General features: G+C 47.0%; 1 protein-coding gene across 1 annotated transcript; it reads right to left on the minus strand.

The window, feature by feature from the left end:
- Window positions 1-20,889: 20,889 nt before the first annotated feature.
- On the minus strand, window positions 20,890-23,845 carry LOC119461553 (innexin inx2). The gene has a single exon (XM_037722897.2). It carries the CDS (start codon window positions 23,793-23,795, stop codon window positions 22,692-22,694), a length of 1,104 nt encoding a protein of 367 aa, XP_037578825.1. The 5' UTR covers window positions 23,796-23,845; the 3' UTR covers window positions 20,890-22,691.
- Between the last annotated feature and the right edge of the window lie 1,687 nt (window positions 23,846-25,532).

A 25,532-nucleotide genomic window follows, 5' to 3' on the forward strand; every position in this document is an offset into this window, starting at 1 on the left:
ATCATTATCTTATCGACAAAAGGACTCAAATATTTTCACACGCGTTAAACAAAGCACCTTCTAATAATCAGTATGGCCTCAAATGTATCTGCATGCGGTTTCGTGGTTTTCTTTGGGCTTACCTATCAATGTAGACGTGTCTTACGGCGTTTTGAGTGGTATAAAAATGGCTGCGAAAGTTGGAAATAAATCTGTTGTTGGAAGTTAGCGCTTTTTGTCGTTTCGTGCGCCTTATATGTCCGTGTCGCTGTGCCTGCGCTACCACAAATTAGACCAACACTTCTCTTCCGTTAATATACAGCGCAGTCTGCAAAACGTTTGTCTCAATCAAGGAAACAGTCAAATTTTGGTTACGCGATTACGATTCGGCACCCACGTTTATGCCCTTTTTGGCTTCTGGAGGTCCCCGTTAATTGCTTGTCATACAGTTTGAAGCTACATCTCTAGTGGCTTCTGTCATGGATGTCGTCGCACATTCTGAAGAAACACTCCTTGAAGCAGTACCAGTTTGCTGTGGCGCCTGCAAAAATGCTTCGTGGCATACGTCCTTTAGGCATCTCAAGAAGGTCTTCCACCGTCTTAGGCAACCTAATTTTTACCTGCCTTTGGTAGTCCTTTGTCATGTCATGGACGACTAAAAGCGTAGGAGACGATTGAGGGAGCGAAGGACCTGCTTACTGCAACAGCCGTTTCTTGTCGTAGAGAGAGAGAGAGAGAAGAGAGAGAGAGAGAGAGAGAGAGAGAGAGATAAAAAATAGGACTGTTTGATTTCAGAACTAGACTATGTTATCGCAGAGGCTGCGGTCGCTGAGTGCCATATGAACAGTTAAAGTGGTGACAAATAAGTTTGCATATATATGGCACTGAAATTCATATTACCAACGGGAGAAGAGTACGTGCACTTCGGCACATCCAGGCAAGAATCGCGCCGCGGATTTTGGCGACAGGTGCGCCTTGCAACCGATAGCCCAGGTTGCGGAGAAACGCGACACAACCGCCGACCACAGCATCTAAACCTTGAGGCGCCACAAAGCTCCGGGCACATGGGCCACGTGTGCCTAATTCCTCTGCTAGTGTAAGGGCCATACCATGCCACGTGTCCCAGTCGCGGCGCGCTCGACCATCGATGATTTTCCTGATACAATTCGTACCTTTTTCACTATAATGCATCGAACATTCCTGGTAAAAATATTTTTGCTGAAATGTGTTTTTTTTGCGGTCCGGTGATGGCCATCTGAAATATTGCTCAACAATGTAAAATTGTATGTCATAGGAAAATTTATTTGAGAGTTGCTTGTACGTCGCCCAGGGAAAATTTGCCTGCACATCCACCGGTTCTGCCTAGACATGTTATTATGACAGGAGAAATATTCTGTGTTCCACTGCCTCTTACAAATTCTAAAAGCAAAGAAATTCTTCCAAGCTTACAATTTTTAATTAGAAAGCTTGCTCTCTCCCTGAGCATTCTACGAGCTTCTTCTGATTGGCTCAGACATATTTTATACAACTATGCTCGTTGACACATGTTGATATAAATTTTACGCAAAACAATTTAGAGACCGGATAAAATGTGTTATTCATTACATTTGTAGCCATAATGCATGCACTGATGCGGTCCAAGAAAAATATTTTCTATGTCGCCTTTGATGCAACTTTTGTTGACAAGCACTGAACAATTAAAGTGTCGAAAAATCAATTTTTGTTTTGAGCGAGAAAAAAATAAAAGTTGAAGCTCCCCTCACAACGTGCGCGGTATTGCTCCGTTTTGCCGCTTCGCCGCACAGCACGTATGCATTTCGGTGACGATGCAGGTAAGAGAGCGCGGGTGAGATTCTCGAATGTCTCGCCGCCTTGATGCCGCAATTATAAATACTGATATTGTGTTGCAATATGAGCATATACTTGGTGAGGAACCCGTATGTAACGATTGAGTGGAGGTGTCATTTTCCTTTTTAACTACTTCTCTCCACCTAGCGGGTTTCCGCTGAACTATTACGTCAAACAGTTGCCCTTGCTTAGAGTTGTCGATGAATTCGACTTCGCCCTGCCATCTGCTAGCCGCCTGGTTAGCTCAGATGGTAGAGCGGCTGCCCCGGAAAGGCGGTGGTCCCGGGTTCGAGTCCCGGACCAGGACGAATTTCTCTTCAACTATAAGGCTTTTCTTTCGAGGAACTCGTATGGGTTTCCTTTGTAGCAACTGCTACGATTGGGTGGATGTCTCATTTTTCATTTAATTACTTCTATCCGCCTAGCGGGTTTCCGCTGAACTATTACATCAAACCTCTATAGATGTGCAGGCAAAGTTTCGCGGGGCCTACAGCCCTACACACAACGATAACTCTTATAAAAATATTTCTATGCGACGCACTTTTACATGAGCGAGCGAAATTTGAGAGGGCATCACGGGACACATTTTTCCGGCAAAAGTATAGTTCCGAGATGCTCCGTGCGGTATACGGTGAAAAGGCGCGAGCTTTATCAGGAAAATCTGCAATTGTCGAGTGCCACGTCTGGGATACTTGGCGTGAAATTATCAACGAACGTTGTGCGAACAAACACTGTAGCATTCTTGCTGCGCGTACAGCTGTTTGCACACACTGTCTGAGCGGAACGCGCAATAAACTTCAAGCTACAAACGCCAACGTTTCTTTCTTTCTTTTTTTTTCGTCCATGTACGCCCTGTGGCATAAGCCAAATGCAAATGTAACGCCAACGGTTTTAATGCGACAAAATCTGGCGGCCGTCCGCCGTTAACATCCGATGTACCAAAACTCACGTGACCAAGGGATGACGTAACGTACCCAGCTCTGAAACTGCTGCGGCTCGCACTGCGAAATCCCAAGGTGAACAGCCACAGCCTGCAGTCTATATGGCGAAGATCATTAGAGACTGATGGAAGCGAAATTTTGTCTGCCTGTAGCGCGTACTTGTTGTGGGCGAGTTGGTACATATTAGCGAACATTGTTTAATGGCGCGAGCAAACGGACCACAGAGACAGCATGGAACAAGGACCTGCGCCCGTCCTTGTTCCATGCTGTCTCCGTGGTCCGTTTGTTCACGCAGTTAAACAATGTTCGCATACTTTACTGTTTACAATGAAGCCATTGCGAATGACCCAATTGTGTGAAGGGATGGCGCTCGCCATCGTCCGTAATGTCATTCTCTCCGTTTCATATACTCTGCGCTCCTGAGTACAGATGTCTGGTTTTGCTTCGTTCCAGCAAGTCAAGTTGCATCCCCCGCTTTCTATAGAACCGTCCTCCGCTGAGCCCTCCACCTCGACTCGAGGAAGGGGATGGCAGCCGCCACCCCTCGGGACTTACGCCAGAGTCTATGTACACTGTAAAATTGACAATTGTGCTCACTGCAGGCTCTTCATGGACGTTTTACGGCAATATTCTCGAGAAGCGTATATAGTCTTTTTGTGTCGAGGGGCAGCGCTGTGTTCAACTCGTTTGAGTGGAGGAAGAGCTTCGAGTGGAGGATCGTGTGAGGACAAGCACGGCCGCCCCGAAACGCTAGCAAGTGCTATAGTAGGGTTCCAAACGCGGCCGTGAACGGCATAAGTTGAATTTTTTATTAGGTCGCTTCTGTTTTGAGGAGTGAGAGAAAGAGATAACATATTTGGCAATTTCGCCCGAACTGCGAAGCATCGACCATTCCGCCGGTGTTCTATAACTTCACAAGGCTGGCGTAAAGTCCCTATATAAGAAAAGTACCCCCATCTACTCTTTCCTCCGCCGCCTCCTCTCCTAAAGCGCTTGCTTTTTTCTTTACTTTTTGCTTGCGAAAGCCAAGTCGACGGTGGCGCACCTAGAAAGTCCACGTTGAAGCTTTCAGGCCAGGCACGCGCCGCCGCCGCCGCCGGCAGCTGCGGCTGCGCAGAGGACTTTCAACATGGCTCTGAGGCGGAAAAAAAAGAAAATATAAGAAGTGAAAAGCGCGCGCTATCATCAGTCCAATCGGAGATACAGGAGAGAGAGAAGCGGCGTTTATCAAAGGATGGCGGTACTTTTCTTATATAGGGACTTTAGGCTGGCGTGATTAGGAGCGCCGCCAGTGGCATTGCCGGCATCGAATCTCAATGGTGCACGCGATAAGACCGACGACCATTAGTGTAGCCCAGTGAAACATTAGATAACGTTAGCCTGACACTTACTGCATGTCGTGCCGCTCAGACAAGTGAATACACACATCAGCTCAGCAGGAACGCTAGTGTTCTTACTGTATAGCGTGTAGTGGGCATGCGCAAAACGCGCACGCCAGCAGCGGAAGGCAGGACGATATACTGGCGAGAGAGAGAGAGAGAGAGAATAAACTTTAATCAAGATGTACTGGCGAGGTCACCGACCCGATTGAGCAAAGCGTTGACAGTGCGTCCGTTTCACTTCGTCGTTTTTTCAGCCAAGCGCACTCGATCCGCGTCTTTGGACATCATTATACAACCGTATAAATAAATGTTTGTTCTCTCTCTTCTCTCTCTCTAACCATAAATACGCGCCCGCGCCGTACATGCGCGCTCGACAGCGGGACGACAGCTCGACGGCGACGGTGGCGACGCCAACGACGGGAATGCGCCCTGAGCGTCTGTTTAATTGCTATCACAATAATAAATATACGTCAATAAGAAGCACTCGCGCTAATTGCTCCTGTAGGGCAGCGCACACCGCGCCATGTATTTTATATGTAGTATCACGTGGTGCCCGGTGCCTACATCTTTTCCTATAGCACTTAACTTTTATACATATGATGGGGCGGTGGCGTCAACTGCGAAGCTTCAGCTGCCTTCTAGTAAAGTCTCGCATAACAACTTCTCGTAATTCTACGCAGCGCCGCGGGTAATCGACGTGTGGGCGCTTCTCAACGACTTAGCTCCGATCAACCAGCCCTGCGTGATCCGTTGGATCGCGCAGTTGGCCGAGAGTGGAATAGCCGAAGTATAAGAACATTATAGGAATATAAAAGAAACCTTATCATGCGTTATTCCATTAAGACGTATGTGCTTTATATTGTAGCGCCAACCGACGCCGCAACGCAGGAACGTTAAAGTCATTGGTGCCGGCGCTGTGAACGACGACAATAAAGTTGAGCGGCGCGTGCTAGCGGCGCAAGAACGGCACGCGCTAGTCCGTTCTGAAAGCCTGCTGAGCTGGTCCTTTTGGTCGGGCGCTCCGCTGCGACCCCTCGGTTTCTTACAATATATATATATATATATATATATATATATATATAATTCGCGGGATGACACCAGTTTCGAGATATTAATTGCCGAACTTTGCGGGGAAATGCATTGACGTTCCAGTTAAGTCTGTGCTTCAATGTATAAAGCGACGTTTTGTTAAGAAACTAACTGGAACGCCAATGCATTTCTCCGTAAAGTTCGGCAATTAATATCTCGAAACTGGTGTCATCCCGCGAATTCGTTCCAAGTGGATCCGCCTTCCGAACTCCACGGCTACAATTTGTAAATTGAAATATGAGCCATCAGGCAATTAGTTAAAACTTAATTAGTGAATTTCTGTTAATTATTCGATTATGCATTTCAATTTCTTGTGCAAGTAATGTCCGCCTCTTCGAGTAGACCAGCTTATGAACTAGAATTGTGCTATCTGCCACAGGCAACCTTTAAGGATTTTTGAAAGTGTTCGCTGAAACACCCTGTATATAGTCAAAGCTCAATTTAAAGCAAGCCGATGGGACCTGATAATTTTTTCGGTAAATTGAGAACTTCGTTTAACTGAAAACACATAGAACACTGACACAGATAACATTACATTTATTCAAGACAAAAAATACTCATATAAATTTTGCTTGCATGTACATTTATCGCAGTTATCGTATATACAAGCACCCCGTTGAAGCGCATCTTTTGTTCTTTTGCGGTAGGGGCAAGCCTTTCCAACAGGTCCATCGTAAAGGTCCCCTTAACTGAAGCCTGTCAAACGCATATTTTCCCTATAAATTATCCATATTTTCCCCCAAGGTTTCTTAATGTGGACAGAGCGTTGAGTTCCCTTTGTTGCTTCGATGATTAACCCTTTCGCTCTCTGAAATTGAGTCGGGGAATAGAAACCGTTTCGTTAGACATATATAAAAAAAGAATCGCAATGTCGGGTTTTGCTATTTCGAAGTTTGGTTTTCCTCACCCGAGGATATGCCTCTATATTTTTTTGTCTTCGTCCCATCAGCGAATATTATACTTTCCGCGCATCTATATAGGAGTTGTGCGCACCGGTGTGTTGCGCAGGAAGTCGCTTAAAGAACCGACGCGAGGAAATTAGGTGAAAGTCGCCAAGTGAGACAATATGCACGTAGGCTACGTACGTCACTATAGACGTACAACGCTGGGAAATTCCGCGCCCAGGTGGTGCCACTTCTGCACGTCGTCATCGCTGCTGCCACAGAATGTTCCGTATAGCTTTTGTCCTCGTGTCCAGTTGTGCACACAAAAGATCTGCTGAATAAAATACGTGTAAAAAAATAAGACCAACGCCAGTCGCCTACACTTCCCGTCCCGCTGCCTATATGAATGTGACAACGCTGACTTCATCATCAAAGGCTGACTTTCCTGTACAGAAGAACTAACATCCAACCTTCACGAAAGCAAAGCACTCGAGATAATAGCAACGACAGCGAAACTGACGCCCATGTGGGAAACGAATACAAAAAAAAAAAAAAAAAAAAAAAAAATAGCACACGACAGTGGCGCACCGACGGGGGGGTTGTAACCCCCCCCCCCCCCTCCCCTTGAGGCCGACCTTACCCCCCCCCCCCCCCCATGTTGTTTAACCCCTTTTCTTTCCTTGTGCACTTGAGTACTGCAACTAAGATGTAAGACGCGCAATCGTCTGCACACTCGCAAAAAGCGCATTTTTTGACAATTTCCCGTGATGAAATTGAAATTAGTGCTGTTTAGATGGTATTGGCAAACTGTCAACCCCCCCCCCCCCCCCGGCAGAGATCCTGGCTGCGCTACTGGCACACGATCGTGCAAGCAGTGAAAGCAAGACAGTTCTGGCAACTGAGCGCACATCAGCCTTCGGGTAGTCGCAAGCGCGCAATTTTTCAATGATTGCTTGAATTGTTAGGTTTTGCGTGAAAAATAATCTAAAATTGCACGTATGAGTGGATTTATTACAATAAAGGTTGAAGTTATGATTCAGGAATTAGGGGGGGGGGGGGGGGGCGAACTCCCTTCGTCAAATGCTTCCTTAATAGTCAAGGGGGCGAGACCATGTAAAACCGTGGGCATTTACCTCGTCGTAAAGACTATACCTTAGTTCAAGGGAGTTAGAGGAGCTCATCCATCTGATAGAGACTCCCCTCGCCAGACTTGCCTCCAAATGTGCGAGGTCACGCCAAACAAAGCCGCTAACAGTTTTACGAAGTGAGGGCGGTAATACGAAATGGCTTCGCGAGCTACTTTCCAAGGGCTGACGAATTTTATCTGCATTTTCTCACAAACGCACACACACGCGCACGCTCTCTCTCTCACGTTCACTGTTATAAGAAATTTTTGACTAGTAGGTACACTAAGAACGAGATAAAAAATACTACACTGATTTACGGAAGAAGTGGAGGTTGAACCTTATCATTAACACGCTACAGAGGTTTTTACAGAGGTTAAACTCGATGGCGTTGTATTCATGTTTGGTGAAAGTGGAAAAGATCGCTGTTAACTTTTCTACTGATGGCGACGCTACACCGTGAAGTGTGGTGCCATCTGTCGTGACAGAGCCGAGAAGGCCAAAGTTTGGAACAGAGTTAGCGTCATCAGCGCAAATACTTCCGCCAGAGCAACGTCTGGCGTACGCGACCGGTCGAGCTAATCCTGGACAAGAAGAGGAAAAGTCTTCGGCAACGGGTCGGCTCGGTGTTGTGTGTAGGAGGAGGCGATAGGAGCGGCAGGAAAACGACACCTCACTTCGAGACGCACGTTGGAACGCGGGCAAGAAAAGCACGCGTCTGTACCGGAAAGATTTAGCGCTCGAAAGGTCAATGGCGGTGCTGGCCTAGTCACAGGACTTTATTTATGGTGTTGTGCGCTAAAAGCAGCGGTCGGCGCCAACTGGTGCTGTGCGCGAAGTGTAGTTTCCAGGGGTTACGTAGTCGACAGATAAACGATACGCAGAACTCAGATCGAGGTTTGAAATACATTTGCAATCGTTCTTCGCTAGCTTGCATGACGTTATCGATATCACTCCCGGCATCAATGCGGTCTACTACGGTAGTTCTGCCAGCCCACCCATGTGCGGTTTGCTTAAGTGTGACAGTACCGTTGTATTCAGAAGAACATAGAAGAATGATGCAATCGATGTATGTACATCGTATTTTCCTCTTTACTGTTCCCACGCGACTTCCTCCTTCTTCTTCCACATACGACATTTGCTCGGCTGATAAAGAAAAAAAAAGACTATCGCTTGCGTAGTGCGCACATGATTAGCTGTTGTGCGCTTGTGCTGTTACCTCTTGCCGTGACGTAGAAGGACAGTCAGCAAGCAACGTGCTAACTTGAAGAGACAGGTCGGGTAGCGGTAGAGTCCACCCTAAGAAACCAGGACAATCGGTTGTGAACTTCTTCACAGCTTCTGGGTGTATTGCTTGAAACCTGGGAGCGTTCCATACTCGACCGTCTTCCAAAAGAAAGGAGGCTGGTCCTCGTTGCTCGATGTTCCTATTGGGGTCCGAAAAGTGTGACGAAATCTTGCCGCGGCTTTCTTACGCGGATGTAGTCCCCGACGGCAAATTGTCTCGCTCGAGCTCCGCGACGTTCGTCTGTATATAGCTTTGAAGAAGCTTGTTTTTGTCGGACACACTGACGCAGCATCTTCATTGGATGTGCTGGATTTTCATGAAAAGAGTTATCCGGCAGACCAACGATGTTTAATCGCGTTCGTGGCACTCGTCCATGCAACAAAACGGTGGGTGCAACTCCCGTTGTGGCGTGAGGTGTGCAGCGGTAGACGCCCAAGTAATCTGTGATGGCGACGCGAATATCACGCTGCTCATATACTGCCATCTGTACAACATACTTCAGAACTGTGTTGAATCTTTCTACAAGACCGTTTGCTTGGGGGTGGTAGACAGACGAGAAACAATGGTGTATACCACGTTCCTGCAGGAGCTCTTCCCTTTCAGCCGAGCCGAACTGTGGTCCATGGTCGGAAACTATCCCGTACTCGTCGCCAATATGTTGTATTCAGAAGAACATAGAGGAATGATGCAATTAACCGATGCATATACATCATCTTCTCCTCTTTATTGTCCCCACGCGACTTCCTTGTTCTTCTTCCATATACGACAAGTACATGTATACATGTTGATGTTTTCGTGCTAACTATTATGCGATTATTATTATTATTATTATTATTATTATTATTATTATTATTATTATTATTATTATTATTATTATTATTACAGACAGAGAGAGACAGAAAGAGAGTAGCAACTTCAGGGCGTAGATAATTTGCAGCAGCATGAGCTCGATGGCAGAATCTCACAGAGATGTCTCGGCGCACTGTCGTTGTTCATTATGACATTCCGAGTACGTGTCCGCGGCGGCAAGCGTGGCCACGTATTCGAAGTGCGGACTTGAAGTTGCTCACTTGATGCAATGTCTCTGGACGATCAACCGAGGCCGATTCAACCACATCCCGCTGTACCTGCGCAGTTGAAGCTGTAGGGAGCTCTCGCTTGCTCCCACAGCTTGTTTACGTCGGCGACGCAACCGCCTCCTCCGATGGTGCACTTACGCTGCCGCCTCTTTGTGTGACAAAATTCGGTTCAATATCTTCACCTCCTTTTTCTGTTTGGGACAATCCTCGGAGTTTGCCTCGTGTTGTCCATCGCAATTTCATCACTTAATTTCTTTCACTGTGCATATATAGGCATGTCATGGCTGCCTACACAGCGGAGGCATGCTGTCTGGCCTGTGCGAACAGCGCTAACACGGCCTAACCTTAAGTACTTGCCACATTGCCGTGGTCGGGGAACATAAGGACGCATGTCTCACGTAGCCCGCGTTAGCGCGATCAGGTCGAGTGTTTCCCTCAGAAAGAAGCTTGGCGCTCGTCAAGCAGCCGAAGCGATGAAAGCCGATGACCTTCGCTGTTGAAGACAGAAGCCTTTGAAATTATCCGTCGCTGTACTCAATGACGGCATAGGAAATGACGCCTGACCTAGTGCGACCAACGTGCACGATGAACGAGAGGACTTTCATGTGTCCCAGTATACGCACGGGATTTCAGTTTGTTCCAGGGCTGCCTGCGTCGCTACTTCCAACGCAACTATGTTTTTCCTGTTGTTGAACCGTACTTCGTTAATTCCTACAGGAGCCGCCACAGTACCAAGATAGGTGTCCGTAATGTGCCTCTGCACTGAATTTAAATTATTTGAGACGTCGAGAGGCACACAGGCAATCGCGTAAGTCGGAGCAGGTGGTCCGGACGGCGCCTTGTTACCTCACGTCTTTCCTTGTCCTACGGTATCTTCTCTTGAGCCATTTGCCGTCCACGAAGGTGTAGTCGTTGATGTAGTACATGGACTCACCTGTTGGAGAAACAGGAATCAGACATCTTCAAGTTGTCGTGGCGAGACTACACAATAGCACTGAGACCCAATCGCGAAGAGACGTGCTCGACGCAAGAGATGGCGTGCATTCTCTCATCGCCTAGAACGGCTTCTCATCCAAGAAGCGGAATGAAGCCTCCAGGGTAAGAGGACCATCACAGCGAAGCGAAAATTAGGCATGATAGTGCACGACCTGAATCTAGTTGCAGTAATAAATGCTGACGCTGGAAGTACCGACGCCCGCTCTCGCAAGGCTGTCTATCAATTCATTCATGATTAATTTCTTGTGTCCAGGTACCCAGACTACTCGTATAAATTTTAATTGAGCAGGCGCTAGAGAATGGAATGTGTGCAAAATGTGAGCATCACTGTTGGCAGTGAGTGATGAACATAAGCATAATGGATCTGTTATTATGACAACTGATGACGTCGTTGAATTTACTTTTCGCAGGGCTATTATTACCGCCAAGAAATCAGCCTGAAATACTGGTATGAAGTCCGGAATTATAAGGGAGAAAGACGAATCGAGAGTAGAAGAGAAAATCCCAAAACCCATCTTTTCTTCGCATTTTGATGCATCTGTCGCAATGATAGTATCTATCGCTATACCTAGTAAATGATCCTGTAACAACCCATTTAAAATACTGTGGGAGAGCTGTTTAGAATTGCGTGTATAGATATCATCAAAGATTATCTCTATGGATTCTCGCGCACCGCCAATAGGTGGTATCTCATTGATGCGTACATTTAAAGGTTTAACCAGGTTCTGTACGAAGATCACCTGGAGTGTTTGACATTTGGGTTATAAAATCCCACCAAGATAATAAAAATGGGTCCTAATCTTCTGATCGGTGCCTCGTACATTTTTAAGAATGTTTGAACAGTTAGCAAACAAAATCTGCACGAGAGAGGTGGCAAATGTTCTTCCTTGTGCAGCACGTTATTAGCAACGAATTTTGGTAATCCACAACACATTCGCAGAGGCTGACGTTTCTATAAAACAGGAAACTTTAATTTATAAGCTGGTGCACCAGAATATAAAGCCCACTTTTAAATTCTAAAATTGGGCCTATATACGTGCATTTTGTATATCATCAAAAGCAGGTCTACCCGCATTCCTCGCTGCCGTTATGCTTGCTCGCTTCACTTCGTATTGGTCAACCCGTATTATTACATAACAGCGCAGCGCATTAGAGAATGGCGCTGGAACGTAGAGCAGTGAACCGAGAACGCTGACAGACGAGACTGACCCACAGACCTAAATATGAAATTAAAGAGAACTTGTTTCAGGGTTGCGCGACATAACAAACGTAAAAGCTTGTTAAGCACTTTATAGGACGAGGATGCTTCGTTTCAAGAAAAATGCTTGGAACTCTGCATAGACCTCGCACCTCTCCAATTATGGTCTCTATTAACATCGTCAAACATATTTTGAGGAAGCCGAGAATCAAAGTGGAATATGGCAGCGACGCCGTCACGCTTTAATATCTCACATTCACCTTTCAGCCGATTCTGACAGCGCGTCTCTAAAACGGCTGAGATAATATAAGAAAATAGGGCATTCGCTAATTTCTGCAAGGGCGCTTTCCCACACATCTCATTTTACCTGCACATGATGACGGACGTTTGTCCTAGCAGTGATAATAAAGCAGCCGGAGCGCACAAGCTAGTGCCGCTATCCTTAGCCATCTTGTCGTCATTAAGACATCATCGCTGTTTGCAAGCCTACGACTTTGGCTCAGTGGTGCTGTGAGCGGGAGGCCGGCCATCTTGTGTAGGGCAACCTAATAGTACAGTGCCTAGAATATGCCAACCCCCGGAAGGCGAGTGATAGTTTCGGTTTCAAGGAACATGCGCGCTCCTAGCGGTTGCCCGACATCCTAAGTTGTTCTATTATTTCTCTCTCATAGAATTTTAAATCGGGCGAAGCGCGAGAAGTGTTTGTCTTCGTGTGTCCGTCGAGCTTGCCTCCGCTTACCCTTGCCACTCGCTCAGCGATACAAGTCTGTTCGCGCTCGGTCACCTGCTTCGGTTGTCGTGCCTAAAGCCCCTACATATAGGGGCTTTAGTCGTGCCAAGTATGAAGATGGGAAAGGATAAGACAGATAAGCTTGATCAGGCGCGCAAGGAACGGAATACGCCGGAAATCAGGCCAACCATTAAGCATTAGACGACGATGGCTACATCGGGGCGTCACATGTCTTGTGCGGCTGTGTGGTGTTCTAACACAGGGATTTCCTCCAGTTCTGCGAAGTTTATCAGGTTTCCCAATGACAACAGGTAAGCACAAGTATTCCACTCTATTTCCTGAGCAGGTATTCATTTTGCACGAGTAAACCAGTTCTGTGCAAGGCTGAGTGGGCTGACATTAGTAAGGCATGTTGTTGGTCTAGTCGGTTCATAGATTCTGCGAAATGTTTAAACTGCGTGAAGAAGACGGGACGGGAACAGAAACATAGACGCACACACAAAGCGCAAACTTCCATTTGACATTATTTCATCAATGCAGGGAATTTACAAGGGTCTTCAAAACAGTAAAACAGGGAACAATCGCACGGTAATCCCACACGTGGCAACGACGAAAACGTCACCAGGCCTCGTCAGCATTACGAGCGCTCAGCATTACGAGATTAGCGTCGCTCGACTGATTCGTCATGACGGCAGCGCATCTGCTGCCGTTGAAATACTTGTAATGAAGGACTTGAGTACGTGTTTGTTGGACTATACATTTTGTTCACTCTTTACTTTGTCGACATGAACAGCCAAGGTTAAAAAAAAAAAAAAGAAAGACGCTGCCGTGATGGTTAATAATCTTCGCATTGGTTTGGGTCTTCTGGAATCTATGTTCGCTTATTATGTAGAAATTTCAGCTGTGAATGAAAATTACTTCTGCAGATTGACGCTTTCGCATTGCGCGGAAGTCAGTCTTTTTCCACTACGAAATGTGTGAATAAAAAGAAAAACTTTAGACTTACCTGTGTTGAGTTTTGGCTGAGTGAGAAATCGGCGAGCTTTATTTGATCCACTTCACAACACACGAACAGAATTAACGAATGATGGTGCCAGGAAGTTATTTTCTTTACGCTAGCCCCCACTGTATCTGCGGGCTAATTGAACTGTAGCCCTAAACTTAACCACAATTAAGTTAGGAATTTCAAAGCGACTACTTTCACGAAATGACGAAGTGTAATATTTTAACCACGAATATTGGTAGTTAACGATGGTTTGCTATATAAATATTTCTCATTATAATTGCTAGGCGCTGGTGTGTACGAACGTTGCCCCAGTGAACTAAAAAAATGAATAGAAGGTTACAAGTTAAATGCGGCAGAAATAAGGCGCTTCCGAAACACGGCACAACTCCGCGGGTTCTGTTGCGCAATTTGGCCAATGTCACCGCGTGACCAGCGGTCCTGCAAGAGAGCACGAGCACAGCCCGTTTGCATGCGAAGTGGTAAAGGAGGGCTTCCGCAGCAACCCTCCTCCTCCCGGCTTCGCGCTCTCTCCCTCTACCTTCTGACCTCATCAGTGACGTCATGGAGGCATTGTTTTGTTTGTGAATTATTTCCAGTTGAATATCCGGCAACCGCCAGCGGTGGAAGCGGCGCTGCCGCCGCGTATCGGCATGCGAACGAGTGTCCAAAGGGTGGTATTGGGAGTTTCCGCACCCTGGCCTAGCTCCCGATATTTAGCGCAAACGTATATAATATATGTACGTGGTAACCAGCGCCAACACTTACGACTCACCGTCAACCACAGCGGCGCCATAACAAGCAAGCTCGTTTCATGTAAAGCGTTCAGCTAGGACCCACGCGACTTGGTGGTCCGACGCTTCCGCTAACGGTCACTGCGGGTTCCGACAGATGTAAACCTACTTGCCAGATGAAGCGCGTTTCGTCCGTGGCTGAGTGGTTTTGAGCATAGAGCTCGATGGTAAGAACACTAGAGGGAAAGTGGCATGCCCTATTGCCCTATTTTCATGAGTGCTCTGCTATAGAATAGAGCAATCATGGAAATGGGGACACTGCATGGATTTGCATAACTCCGTCCTTCACTATTCGAACGATCTTGAGATTTTTTTAAAACCTGACTCCTCATCGCAAACTTGTAAAACAACAATTCCTCGCATTTAGGCTGCAATATTTATTTATTTCAGAATATTATAAACAAACATCAAAGTTTACAATAGAAAATAAAAAAAATATATTCTCATAGGGAGAGTTACACTTGCCAAAAATCATCGAAATTTAGCAACTCCGGTAGTCGAAGGCATGGTGATTTCTTGATGCGCTTGAAGTTACGTTGTAGAATTACTTATTCATGAACGTAAAGCACATCTGAATAAATAACAAGGATACCAAACCGTCGTAGGCTGCCACGCAGCTGACTCGAACCACAAAAGATCATAAAATAAGCCGTAGTAATGTGTTTTGTGAACAAATATACTCGCCAAATCGCAGAAAAATATGCACGGATTCTTAATGGGGGCTGAATAATTAGTGCCCGATTTCCTATAATAGTAGCCTTAAAATGAAACTCTACGGTTTTACCGACTCGAGATGGTAATCTGCGGATAAGCATTCGCTGGTTTGATATTGGCGTTTGCGTACGTTTTCTCTATTCCTGTCAGCCCAGCTATTGGACGCAATTGAAGGGCCATGTAAGTGCCCGTTTAATTTATTTGCGGCTGAAGTTGGTGTCTCGAATTGCTGGACGCGATCCTTTCAGACAGCCAATGCGACACCTCTTAATTATTATTATTTTTTGTCGGCAAAGGTGCAACGCTCACTTATGACAGATTCGAGAGTTTGTTTTAGAGCGCTTTGGCTGCGCCGCATAAATTGCTGAAGACCATGTATATTGAAGCACGCTAATTTCAAAATTCCCCATAAGCTACGTGTTTCGAAACCTGGTTAGAGCAGCGAGGGGTATACTGACAGTCGCGTCACCTATCGACGACAAAACTCACTATAAAACACCACACTTTGAACCTCTCTCTCCCCCCCCCTCCCCCCTAAAAAATGAAGAAATAAATAAAGCAAACAAAAATAAACCAAAGCAAACTACAGATGATTTTCAGGCGATCCGTGACAACGAGTTTCGTCCTGTCGCTCACAGGTGACGCGTCAGTCAATCAACCCACTCCACCCCCCTTGAGAACGATACCAAGCGTGTCCGGAGTTTGACGCGTAGTGTCGGAGCTAAAGTCAAACTCTGGTTAAAGACACACAACTTGAAAGCTGTGTTACGAGAATAAGTTTACCTAATAGCCGGCATGATTCTAACTGGCTTTATTGTCGCCATTGGAGCTCGCTCATGCTCGCAGAAAAGTTGCTGCCTTGCACGACCTTTGCAGCGGGGCTATATGAAATGACCATTCGAACGCGCCATAGAGCTACGCTTGCGTGCCTATGGCTTCTTACCTTCAGTATTGATTCTGCGCAGCCGGAGAATGCCGCCGGTTTCCACCGGTCCGTTTTATTTTGTGCGACCGAGTGACACCAGAACAGGTCGCCAGCAGAACGGGCCACCGGGAACCAAACGTTTTGTCTCAGAGTCTCAGAGGCCAAGTGTTGAGCCGTCTTTTCGAGGGAGAAGGCGAAGGGAATGGCTTTACGTATAGAGTTGGCTTGCTAAGACTGGCTGCGTGACGTAATGCGCCCTCCTAGTTTGTTTCATGCCTCTATATGTTTGTAACGTAATGCTTCCGGCCATGCAGTATCCTAGAAAAATTTCAAGAGGAAACTCAAGCTCTAATGTCTACGGGAGCTGAGATTATGGCGGTTTCGAAAGCCCGGTGTTTCCGAATGCATGGGAATATTGGACGGTAGATGGAACAGCCTTCTGGTTAAACCTTCTAGTTTCAGACATCTTTGCGGCTTTGCAATTACTGATAATTTTCATCAAAATATCGCGTTATAAATGCAACAATAGGTCGTGTCGAAATCCACGCCCCAGCAACTGGATAACAGAAGGAGATCTACAAGGCTATGCTGTTTACTGATTGCATGCGCCGGGAGCAATTTGGGAGCTGGAAATGCGTCATAGACGCCATGTTTTGTACACCATGTATCGGTGGTGTCTTCTGGCTTCGAACGACTTCCTGACTGTAAACTGGTCATTTTCAACAATTTTTTGCGTTACAAATAATTAAATATACATAAACAAATTCGTCCGACAGCAGGATTCGAACAGAGAACCTCTGGCACAGAAGCCCCGATGTTAAAAACCATTACGCCACGGACACATGCGTCATCAAGCGGCATGAAAACTTTTAAGAATTTCTCGCGGGCAAGCCAGCGCGTTGAGACGCTTGGCGAGTTTCGATTTGGCCACCTCGACGGACGGAACTGCCGCAATTAGTAGGGTTTATGCGTGCTCGCACAGTCGTATTGCCTTCTGCATTTAGAGAAGTATATATTGCTTGAAAATTCAGACCAACAAATGCAGATTAAGCGCAGTAAACAAAGACACAGAAAGGGTCAGACTCCACAAGCACGACGATCACACAAATACATATCTACTGACCATCATTCCCACGAGGGCTTAACTATCGCAGCATAGAGAAAGAAATTGAACAAGAGGGGACACTCGGCAAAAACTGGCAACAGGAAACACGTCGCCATACGTCACGCTATACTTTTGACACCGAACGTTAGCTGCCGCGAGCATCGCAAAAAAAAAAAAAAAAAAAAAAAAAAAGAAAATGAACTTAATTTAACAGGCATTGATTTATTTTTAAAACTCTTTTCTGCGAAAACTAAAACGTTTTGCGTATAAATGAACTTAAGCTTTGCGACTTATTTTCCTTGCCTTACCTAGCCACAGGTCGATGACGCGCCAGTTACATGTGTCATCCGCCAGACACTCCCCCGAAGCCAGCGAGGATGGCTGCACGCGCGTTGGAGCGCTCGCGCGCGGCAACCCGTCTGTCTTATTCTTTTTTTCTTTTTTTAAATGTAACCTGGTTTATTGGGCTCTCGGCGTATTCTTGCGTTCATTCTGCACTGGGACAAGACACCACTGCACTATTGGACTACGGCAACGTGAGAAATCTTGTTTCACAGTCTACGACGCAATTAGGCTTACGGCACGGAACCGAGACTTAAGACGCAGTTAGCGAAAAACAGCTCGGCCATCCTGGCGCAGTTAATTTGAGTAAATGAATCGTGCTGAGGCATGTTTCCGACGTTTCCTAGGGGACTATTGTAACTTATTTCGGTTTTTGAGCCACACTGGCCGCACAGGGCGCCGTGTCGCAGTTAGCGAGAACTCAGCCGCGGTGTGTAGTCTAGTGCATCTTGCTAGGAGAAGTTTGTGCCGCTTTCTCTGACGCCAGACATTACTGAAAAGTAATTTCGTTACTTTCTGGGATACTTTTGAGGCACGCTGGCCGCACAGCGCGCTGTGACGCAGTTAGCGATAAGCAGCTCGGCCGTGGTGATATAGTTTGGCGTGTAATGAATCTTATAGAGGGTCAAGTTTGTGACGTTTTTTGTGGCCCCGCAACAACATATACCTTCTTTCGGTACTCACGCCTGTTGAAAACGCGATGGGCGATTGCCAAGAGTGATAACATGGGAGTGTGCTGCTGGCGCCGGCAGAACGCGCGAAAGATAACGCCGAGGAACATATCACACTTGTAATTCGAAAATTACGTCTTCTAATAAAGGTGGATTCACACTACCGGACGGAGGAGGAATTTTCGCAGCGGATGGCGTATCACGTGACGCGCGCGTCATCAAAACGTGCCACCCTCGCCTAGTCCGGGCTCCTCCGCTCGCGGTTCGGATTGAAAATGCTCGCCGGTATTTCCATCCGTCCGTTTGGCGGTCGTCTGACCTCAATTTAGCGTAGTCAGCGTCAAACCTGTCAACATCGGACGCATTGGCGTGGCTACGATGGCGCGTTATCGGCTTGTAGCCACGTGTGATTTCGTTGTGCAGCAGTGACCGCGTGTCTTTTGTTGTGATGCAGCGGGAAAGGCGAGTCGTGGTTGCGCGCGCACTTCTTTTTACTCAGACCACGCAGCCTGCGTGACTTCAACATGAGTGAGGTGCACAAAAAAAAAAAAAAAACGCTAAGTGACGAGGCAACCGTCACTCTTTTGGTTCTTGTTGAGGGATTCATAGCACTATGGAATATAGGGCACGCCGAGTATGTAAACGCGCAGCTGCTAATAAACATTGGAGTCGAGAGTAAGCACGCGGATTCCGCAAACGGCGGTCCGGCTGTGCGAATGCGACCTAACTCGGCTGCGCCGGATTCAAGTGCTGATGTCACTGTTTGTCCGCGGAGCAGGCGGGATTTTGCCCTCGCGTGTGTATCCACCTTTAAGGACTGAAAACAGGCTTTGCACCCACGCATTTCTCTTGAGTGCCTGTTGCGTCCGTCTCTGTGTATGTCACGTACCGTCGCATAACCTGAGGCCAAGTTGTGAAAACGCGAAGTCGCCCGTGTAGTTGTGGTGCCAAAGTGCAGGAAATAGTGCCCGGAAAGGGGGGAACGCTTGGAAATCAGATGTTTTCATATATGTTTGGGATGAGTCGGGTATTTTCTACGCCATGTGTGTAAAAGCGAATTGCTTTTGTTTGTAATGCCGCCCATTCACCGCTTTCACACGTTTCGCCTCGCAGTATTCCTATGTCTAAATACTAAAATTACTCATGCTTGTAACATGCTGTTACGTGCTTGCAAATGTAACATGCTTGTAATTTACTTTTTTTTTCAGCTGGTACCGTCCGGTGGAGCTTCATATAGGAACTACTGCCTTACCTGCTGGTGTCACAACGTTGGATGAACGCACAAAAAGCGCGGAACGAGCTTTTATATAGAGCAAAATAAATATTTCCTCATTGCACAAAAGGTCTTGCGTCTACTTTGTGAAATTGCACGTGGCACAGATTCGATGGGACTTTACGATATCGTTCGCAATCATTTTTACTAAATAATAAACCGATTCTGCACGAAGAGCAAAAAAAAGAAAAAAAAAAAGGAAAGAGGGGGGGGGGGGGGCGCAGCCGGCGTGCTAGCTCAGCGTTCAAAATACGCGCGCCCAAAACCGGAAGTGATGCAAGTGATCGACACCGACCGCTTGGCACGCTGCAGTCAATTCGGCCGCTGGGCCCTATGGGAGTGTCCCCTCTTGTTGAATTCCTTTCTCTATGATCGCAGCGCCAGAGCTCCCTCTAGTAATTCTTGTAAGTAACTCTAGGGCGCAAAGGAAGCTGAAGCGCCGGAAGCAACTGCAGGAGGCGGAAACACGTCATCGCCGCCATGTTTCAGGCACCACCTATTCGCAAGGACTACGAATGCGTTCTTCTTCTTCTTTCTGGGGTTTTACGTGCCAAAACCAGTTCTGATTATGAGGCACGCCGTAGTGGAGGACTCCGGATTAATTTTGACCACCTGGGGTTCTTTAACGTGCACTACAACGCAAGCACACGGGCGTTTTTGCATTTCGCCTCCATCGAAATGCGGGCGCCGCGGCCGGGATTCGATCCCGCGATCTCGTGCTCAGCAGCGCAACGCCTTAGCTGACTGAGCCACCCTGGCGGGTAACTACGAATGCGTGCAGATACGAGTACTAATTACATTGCTGTGTTTATAAAACTATGATTTCTCGGAAATTTACAAAGATAAGGCGTAAAAAGTGACACCGCAAGGACGTCTGAAACCACGCACACGAATATTGGAGAAATCCCTGTAATAACCATCATACCCACGGTATATAGCTGGGCGATCGCGTCGCCAGAGCTCCCTCTAGTAATTTCTGTAGGAAACTCTGTCTGCTGCCGGCGTCTACTCGAGTACACTGCAGTGAAGGTGTTTTTGCGAAGTAACTCTGCTGTATATAGGAATCACCGAGGAGTTTTACTGAAGCGCTGTGTCTTCTTCTTCAGACTACAGGAGCGACGCTGTGCTGCACTCGATGGTAGGGGGCTTTCACACGAGCTCCAACGCATAACGCTTGAGCGTGTGTGTAAGAAGGGTTCCTACACTCGATGGTCTCGAGCAAGTCTTTTGAGTCGAGGGTAGTTTGCGATTGCGGGGCGAATACTAACACCAACTTAAAGCACACAGCCTCAATTCAGCCCACAGCAAGACGGCGAATTTCTTTTCTTACGTCTGACTTCTTGCTTCCGTCGCACTTTTTTCCCTTTCCGCACCGCATGGTGAAATAGCGAAATATATGAAAGCATGTAGACTCTTTATGAGAATGAGAAGCACGGGAAACTACTTCGTCGAAAATTTGTCTATTTTTTCCCTACACAAACCAATTGCTGCTGGCCCAACTGTAGCGCAGAAGTACCTCAATCATGTCTGTTAATCATGTATTTTAATCATGTCTGTTACATCGCATGGGATTGACTGAGATCCATCTACAGTCACTTATTCGCGGCCAGTTAAAATGCTTGATCGCTCGGGCACGTTGGTTATATATAAAGGAAAAGTGAAAGTGCAGAGTGATTGAGAAGAACGTTGCATTATGCTTCCATTTTGCCTTTTAACAACGTAATTTAGAATGTTGGCAGAGGCGATCACTTCTTGCTTGTAATTCTATTTAAGTGCTGTAAAGCATGCCACCATGTACTCTTTGTCACTGTCAAACAGCTGTTGCTAGCACGCTCCTAAGTCATATGAGCAATGCGTGCGTCTATAAGTTATCCTTTTCAGATTTGCTTATATTATATTGTTGAAATGGCGTCTGAAGCCAGTGCTATAGCTATGTGTGTCATCGTCTTTATACCCTTCCTTTTCCGGTCCCCCCCCCCCCCCCCCCCAAGAAAAAAAGAAGAATGATCAAAAACATATCTACTGGTAGCCTCGGTTTATGCCTCAGAAGCTCGTGCTTGAAATCACGCAAGGTAATTAAAGTTTTAAACAATTTCTACGCAATCTATTGGTGGTATATGGCATGCTTTTGTTCTGCTCACATAACATAGACTCGCAACTCTTTGTTTCATACAAAGTTCGCGCCGCGGTGCAGCGTTTCTACGTAATTTCACAAACAAACAGACTCTGATTAGCTCAGAGTAGAATGATGTCGCCAATTACGAATAATACGCAGCAAAGCGCTTGCGATTAGGACAAATAACAATTGTGCAAGAGCACACTCACAATTCAACAGATGGAAATACGTACGTGCTCCGCGCGCTGCGTTTCACTGCAGCGCATACCTGTGTTTGGTGCTGCCATCTCGTGGTGGGGGCATATCCTAGTGACAGCGACATGTGTCCTTCAAAAGCCCTTCAGTGAGTGCGGTCACTCCGGGACGAAAGATAGAGCTCTTCGATGACAAATGCTCGTCGATAACGCTCGGCATGTCGGCGGCTACGATAGCTTCACTGGACCTCGCCTAGCCGGAAAGGTCTCGAGATGGTACTTCGAACAACCTCACCGATTACTAGACAAAACTAGCCGGCCATGACACTAATTACTCGGAATACCATTGTTGCTGATATGCAAGGCGAAAATTTTCCGTTATAGTTGGCAATTTTCGCACGACTCTTTCTTACTGCACTAACCAAGATAACTAAGGTTCGTTGCAGGAACTGTAAATGATACTATCATGTGAAGAAGCTGCGTTCGGGGATACAATGCTTTAGTCCTCACCTCTCTAGCTGTTCACTCTGGCCCGTGATATTGTCACACCGTACTCCATCGAAACTGTTTGTTTTTCTTTCAGACACACCGCTTTAAGATCGTTTAAAATATACTAGCGTTCTTCTTAGTACCAGTAACTGTCATTAATCTATCCGGTGCCACCAACAAATGTAAAACATCCGCAGCCACAAGCTCTACAAACAAATCTTACAATACTCCAAAGAAGGCAATAAGAAGTGTCCGTTGAGAACAGCATGGGAGCAGCGTCGGGAACAGCCTTTACCGTCGACCACATACGCTTTTGTAAGCGCGGCCTGGTGACAAATTGTTGAGGACGACTAAATTCAGGTACACTGTGCGTAACAACGCATAGCACGCCTTTCTGTGGTGACACACTCATTCACTTAACGATTCATCTCTCACCGACGTCACGCTGAAAAAGAAATTAAGATGGAACACTCCCGGCTGTATCGTTTTTGGGCAGTATTGAGCGACATCACAACTGTCAAAATTTTTCACTGGTTGGCCTTAAGCTTCTGTCTGCTCTCCTTGGAGCCGACGTCCAGATCCTGAGCATATTCATCGACGAATTCTTTCATGTGGCCCGGTTCGACGTTCTTGCTGATCTGGTAGAAGATGAACCAGTCGGCGGTGCTAATGGTCTGCACGATTTCTCGAAGGTTCTCCGAGTCGACGTTGCGATTTCGACTGTACATGATGTGGAAGCGCACGGAGCTGGACACGATAACGACCATCCTGTAGATTAGAAAGAGGCCCGTAATGATGGTCAGTATGACGAACCAGAACCAGAGGAAGACGTAGATTTTCTCGTTGATGATGTTGATGGGGAGCACGCAGACCGCGTCGTGCTTCTGCAGGTCTCCGGAGGTACCGAACATGTGAAAGGTACACTTGGTCATTCGCGGGAACACCTTGATCATCGGGTCGTAGCGGGCCTCCCAGTGCCATTCGGTGAACTCGAGGACGCGCGCTCCGTAGGTGGAAAACTCTCCACCCAGAAACCTGTCCATGACGAATATCTGTGCCACTACGTTGACGAAGTAGAGCATCTCGGTGAACACGAACCCGAAGAAGTAGCCCCCGTGGTAGCCCCTGTTGGCGACCAGGTAGTCGACGACCATGCCACGGGCTTTCTCCAGGGTCGCTCTGTCTTGCATGGGAGACGATAGCTGCTCCGTGAGGCTCTGGATGCGACGACCCTCGATGGTCTTCCAGAGGTAGCGGGGAACGTAGAAGAAGAGCGCCTGCAGCATGAGCACGAAGCATACCCACTGGTAGTAGCCGTGGTACACTTTGGGATCGCCTTCGGTGTGAGGAGCCACTCCCGGGTAGGCCACATCGTCGCCCAGTTTGCCGTGCCACGCTGTGGCCACACTGAAGGTTTTGTGTATCCAGCAGTATGTGTCTAACAAGTTCCCGGGAACCGCGTCCTTGCTGATGCAGTCGATCGGATCGCCCACGTACTGCTTGCCAGTCACGAGTATGCTGAAGGCCAGCAGCACCCCCACGGACGCCTTGTGGTGCATGCGACACATGAGGTTGTCGGTGATGACATACTTGGTGGTGAAGTAGGACTTGAGCGAGCCGAGAAGATCCATGGCGTCCGCCTCCGAGCACCGCCGGCGAAGGCACTGCGACCCAGGTGCCCGGCTACGCTGTTAACGCTATCTCACACCGAGTCGGCGACATAATCCTTATCGCCCGAACAGGCAGGCTGGTGTTGAGCTGTTGTTCGACAGATAGCGCGACGAGCGCGACAACCTCGAGTTTGTAATCTTTGCGTTGAGTACTGGAGTACCGTGAGGCGTTGCCAGGAACTTCGGGGAACCTGAGATATCAACCGGCGCATTGGCAAGGTTGGCTGATGCCCTGCAACGTCCGTAAGGACAACGCCCAAGCAATGGACGAAAACAACCAGGGGCAGGCATGTGGTCTTTTTCCAGCAGGAGAAGTCCTTTGAAGACTTTCGAAGAAGACGACATTTGAAGAATAAGATAATGAATGCGTCTCTTGCAACATAGTGGAGTACATCGCATATAGTAGATCCTTGAGTACGCAAGGAAGCAGATGGCATTATTATAGCTTTGGCACTTGGCGAATACTAGTTTGCCACCGCAGCAAAATGCTATGAGGAATTATTCTTGCATATGCCATGACCATGTTCTGGAGGTGTAGAGCTTGCATGCGCGCGGTTAAACTACAAGGCAATGCAACGTACCGCGAACTGGCGTAAGTCACGATTTGGAGACTGCAAGCCGTCTAATTGGCTACCAGCTTGTAGCTTATAAATGAAATTACACGCTCTTAAATATGCATGCGTGCGTGTTTAGCTCACACACTTATACCCCACAAGAACGCTGATGGTGGGACTCACGTATTCTAACAGACGTCGTTCGCTATATACTGAAAGTCAAAACACTTGCAAAAACGCAAACGGAGCATAGACATATCTACTATAGCTCTTCCCGGAACCCTGAGTAAAAGGCACTTATCAGATATCTCAATTGAACAGGAACATTTATCCGGTTCTCAAGTTTTGGCATGGCAGTCCGTAATTTTACAAGCAGCCACTGTGATTAGCTCACACGCGAAGGAGCAGCGGTTACGTAGAGAAAAAGTGCACTGAGCTCTCTGGGATTCAGTTTGCTGTAGCCACTGGAAGCACTTTTGGGCAATGAGCGACGGTTTTTAAGTATCCAGAACCAAGCGAACGGTCGAACGACTGTTAGATGATTGAACGATCAACAGCGAGTGACTGGGTCACATGAGGGCCGAGCTGCACGCCGTATCGCGCGTCAAATCGCTGAAATGGCGTTTGACTTTGATAGATTCACTAAATATACAGCAAACATAAGTATCTCTAAAATTGCATAAGCGGATGCATATGGTTACGAGTAGCGGCTGCGAAAGCTGTCTAAGCTGCCATATTTCACTTTTTGAAAACCGGCACAAGGAACGTCGATTTATCGAGGTTGTATTTGAAAAAAATAGGTATAATTGTGAGCGCGTCTGAGTGCTGTTTGCTCTTCATAAATGAATCAAGCACTGAAAAGACGTGTTTTTGTGCATTAGGTGACTGAACTATGAGGAGAAAAGCATTTAAGCGTTACATTTGTCGTTTTTTTCTCCCGCTTTTCACTGCTTAGCTTACGTATCTTGAGCTCCGTAGAGAGCAAGTAACTGCTCGCTGTAACCGATAAAGCGCGTGCACTGCATTTTCGGCTACGCTGTAGCAGTAGAGCACCCAATGAAGTAGGCCATGACCCCCCAAACTCCATATTTACCGTGTCGTAACCGATATTTCGTGATATCAATGTGTCATATCGCGGTCATTC

This window comes from Dermacentor silvarum, chromosome 8 (assembly GCF_013339745.2).
Source record: "Dermacentor silvarum isolate Dsil-2018 chromosome 8, BIME_Dsil_1.4, whole genome shotgun sequence".
Lineage (NCBI taxonomy): Eukaryota > Metazoa > Arthropoda > Arachnida > Ixodida > Ixodidae > Dermacentor > Dermacentor silvarum.

What these genes read in the sequence shown, in the direction of transcription:
- LOC119461553 (XM_037722897.2), bottom strand. Translation starts at nt 23,795, where the DNA reads ATGGATCTTCTCGGCTCGCTCAAGTCCTACTTCACCACCAAGTATGTC.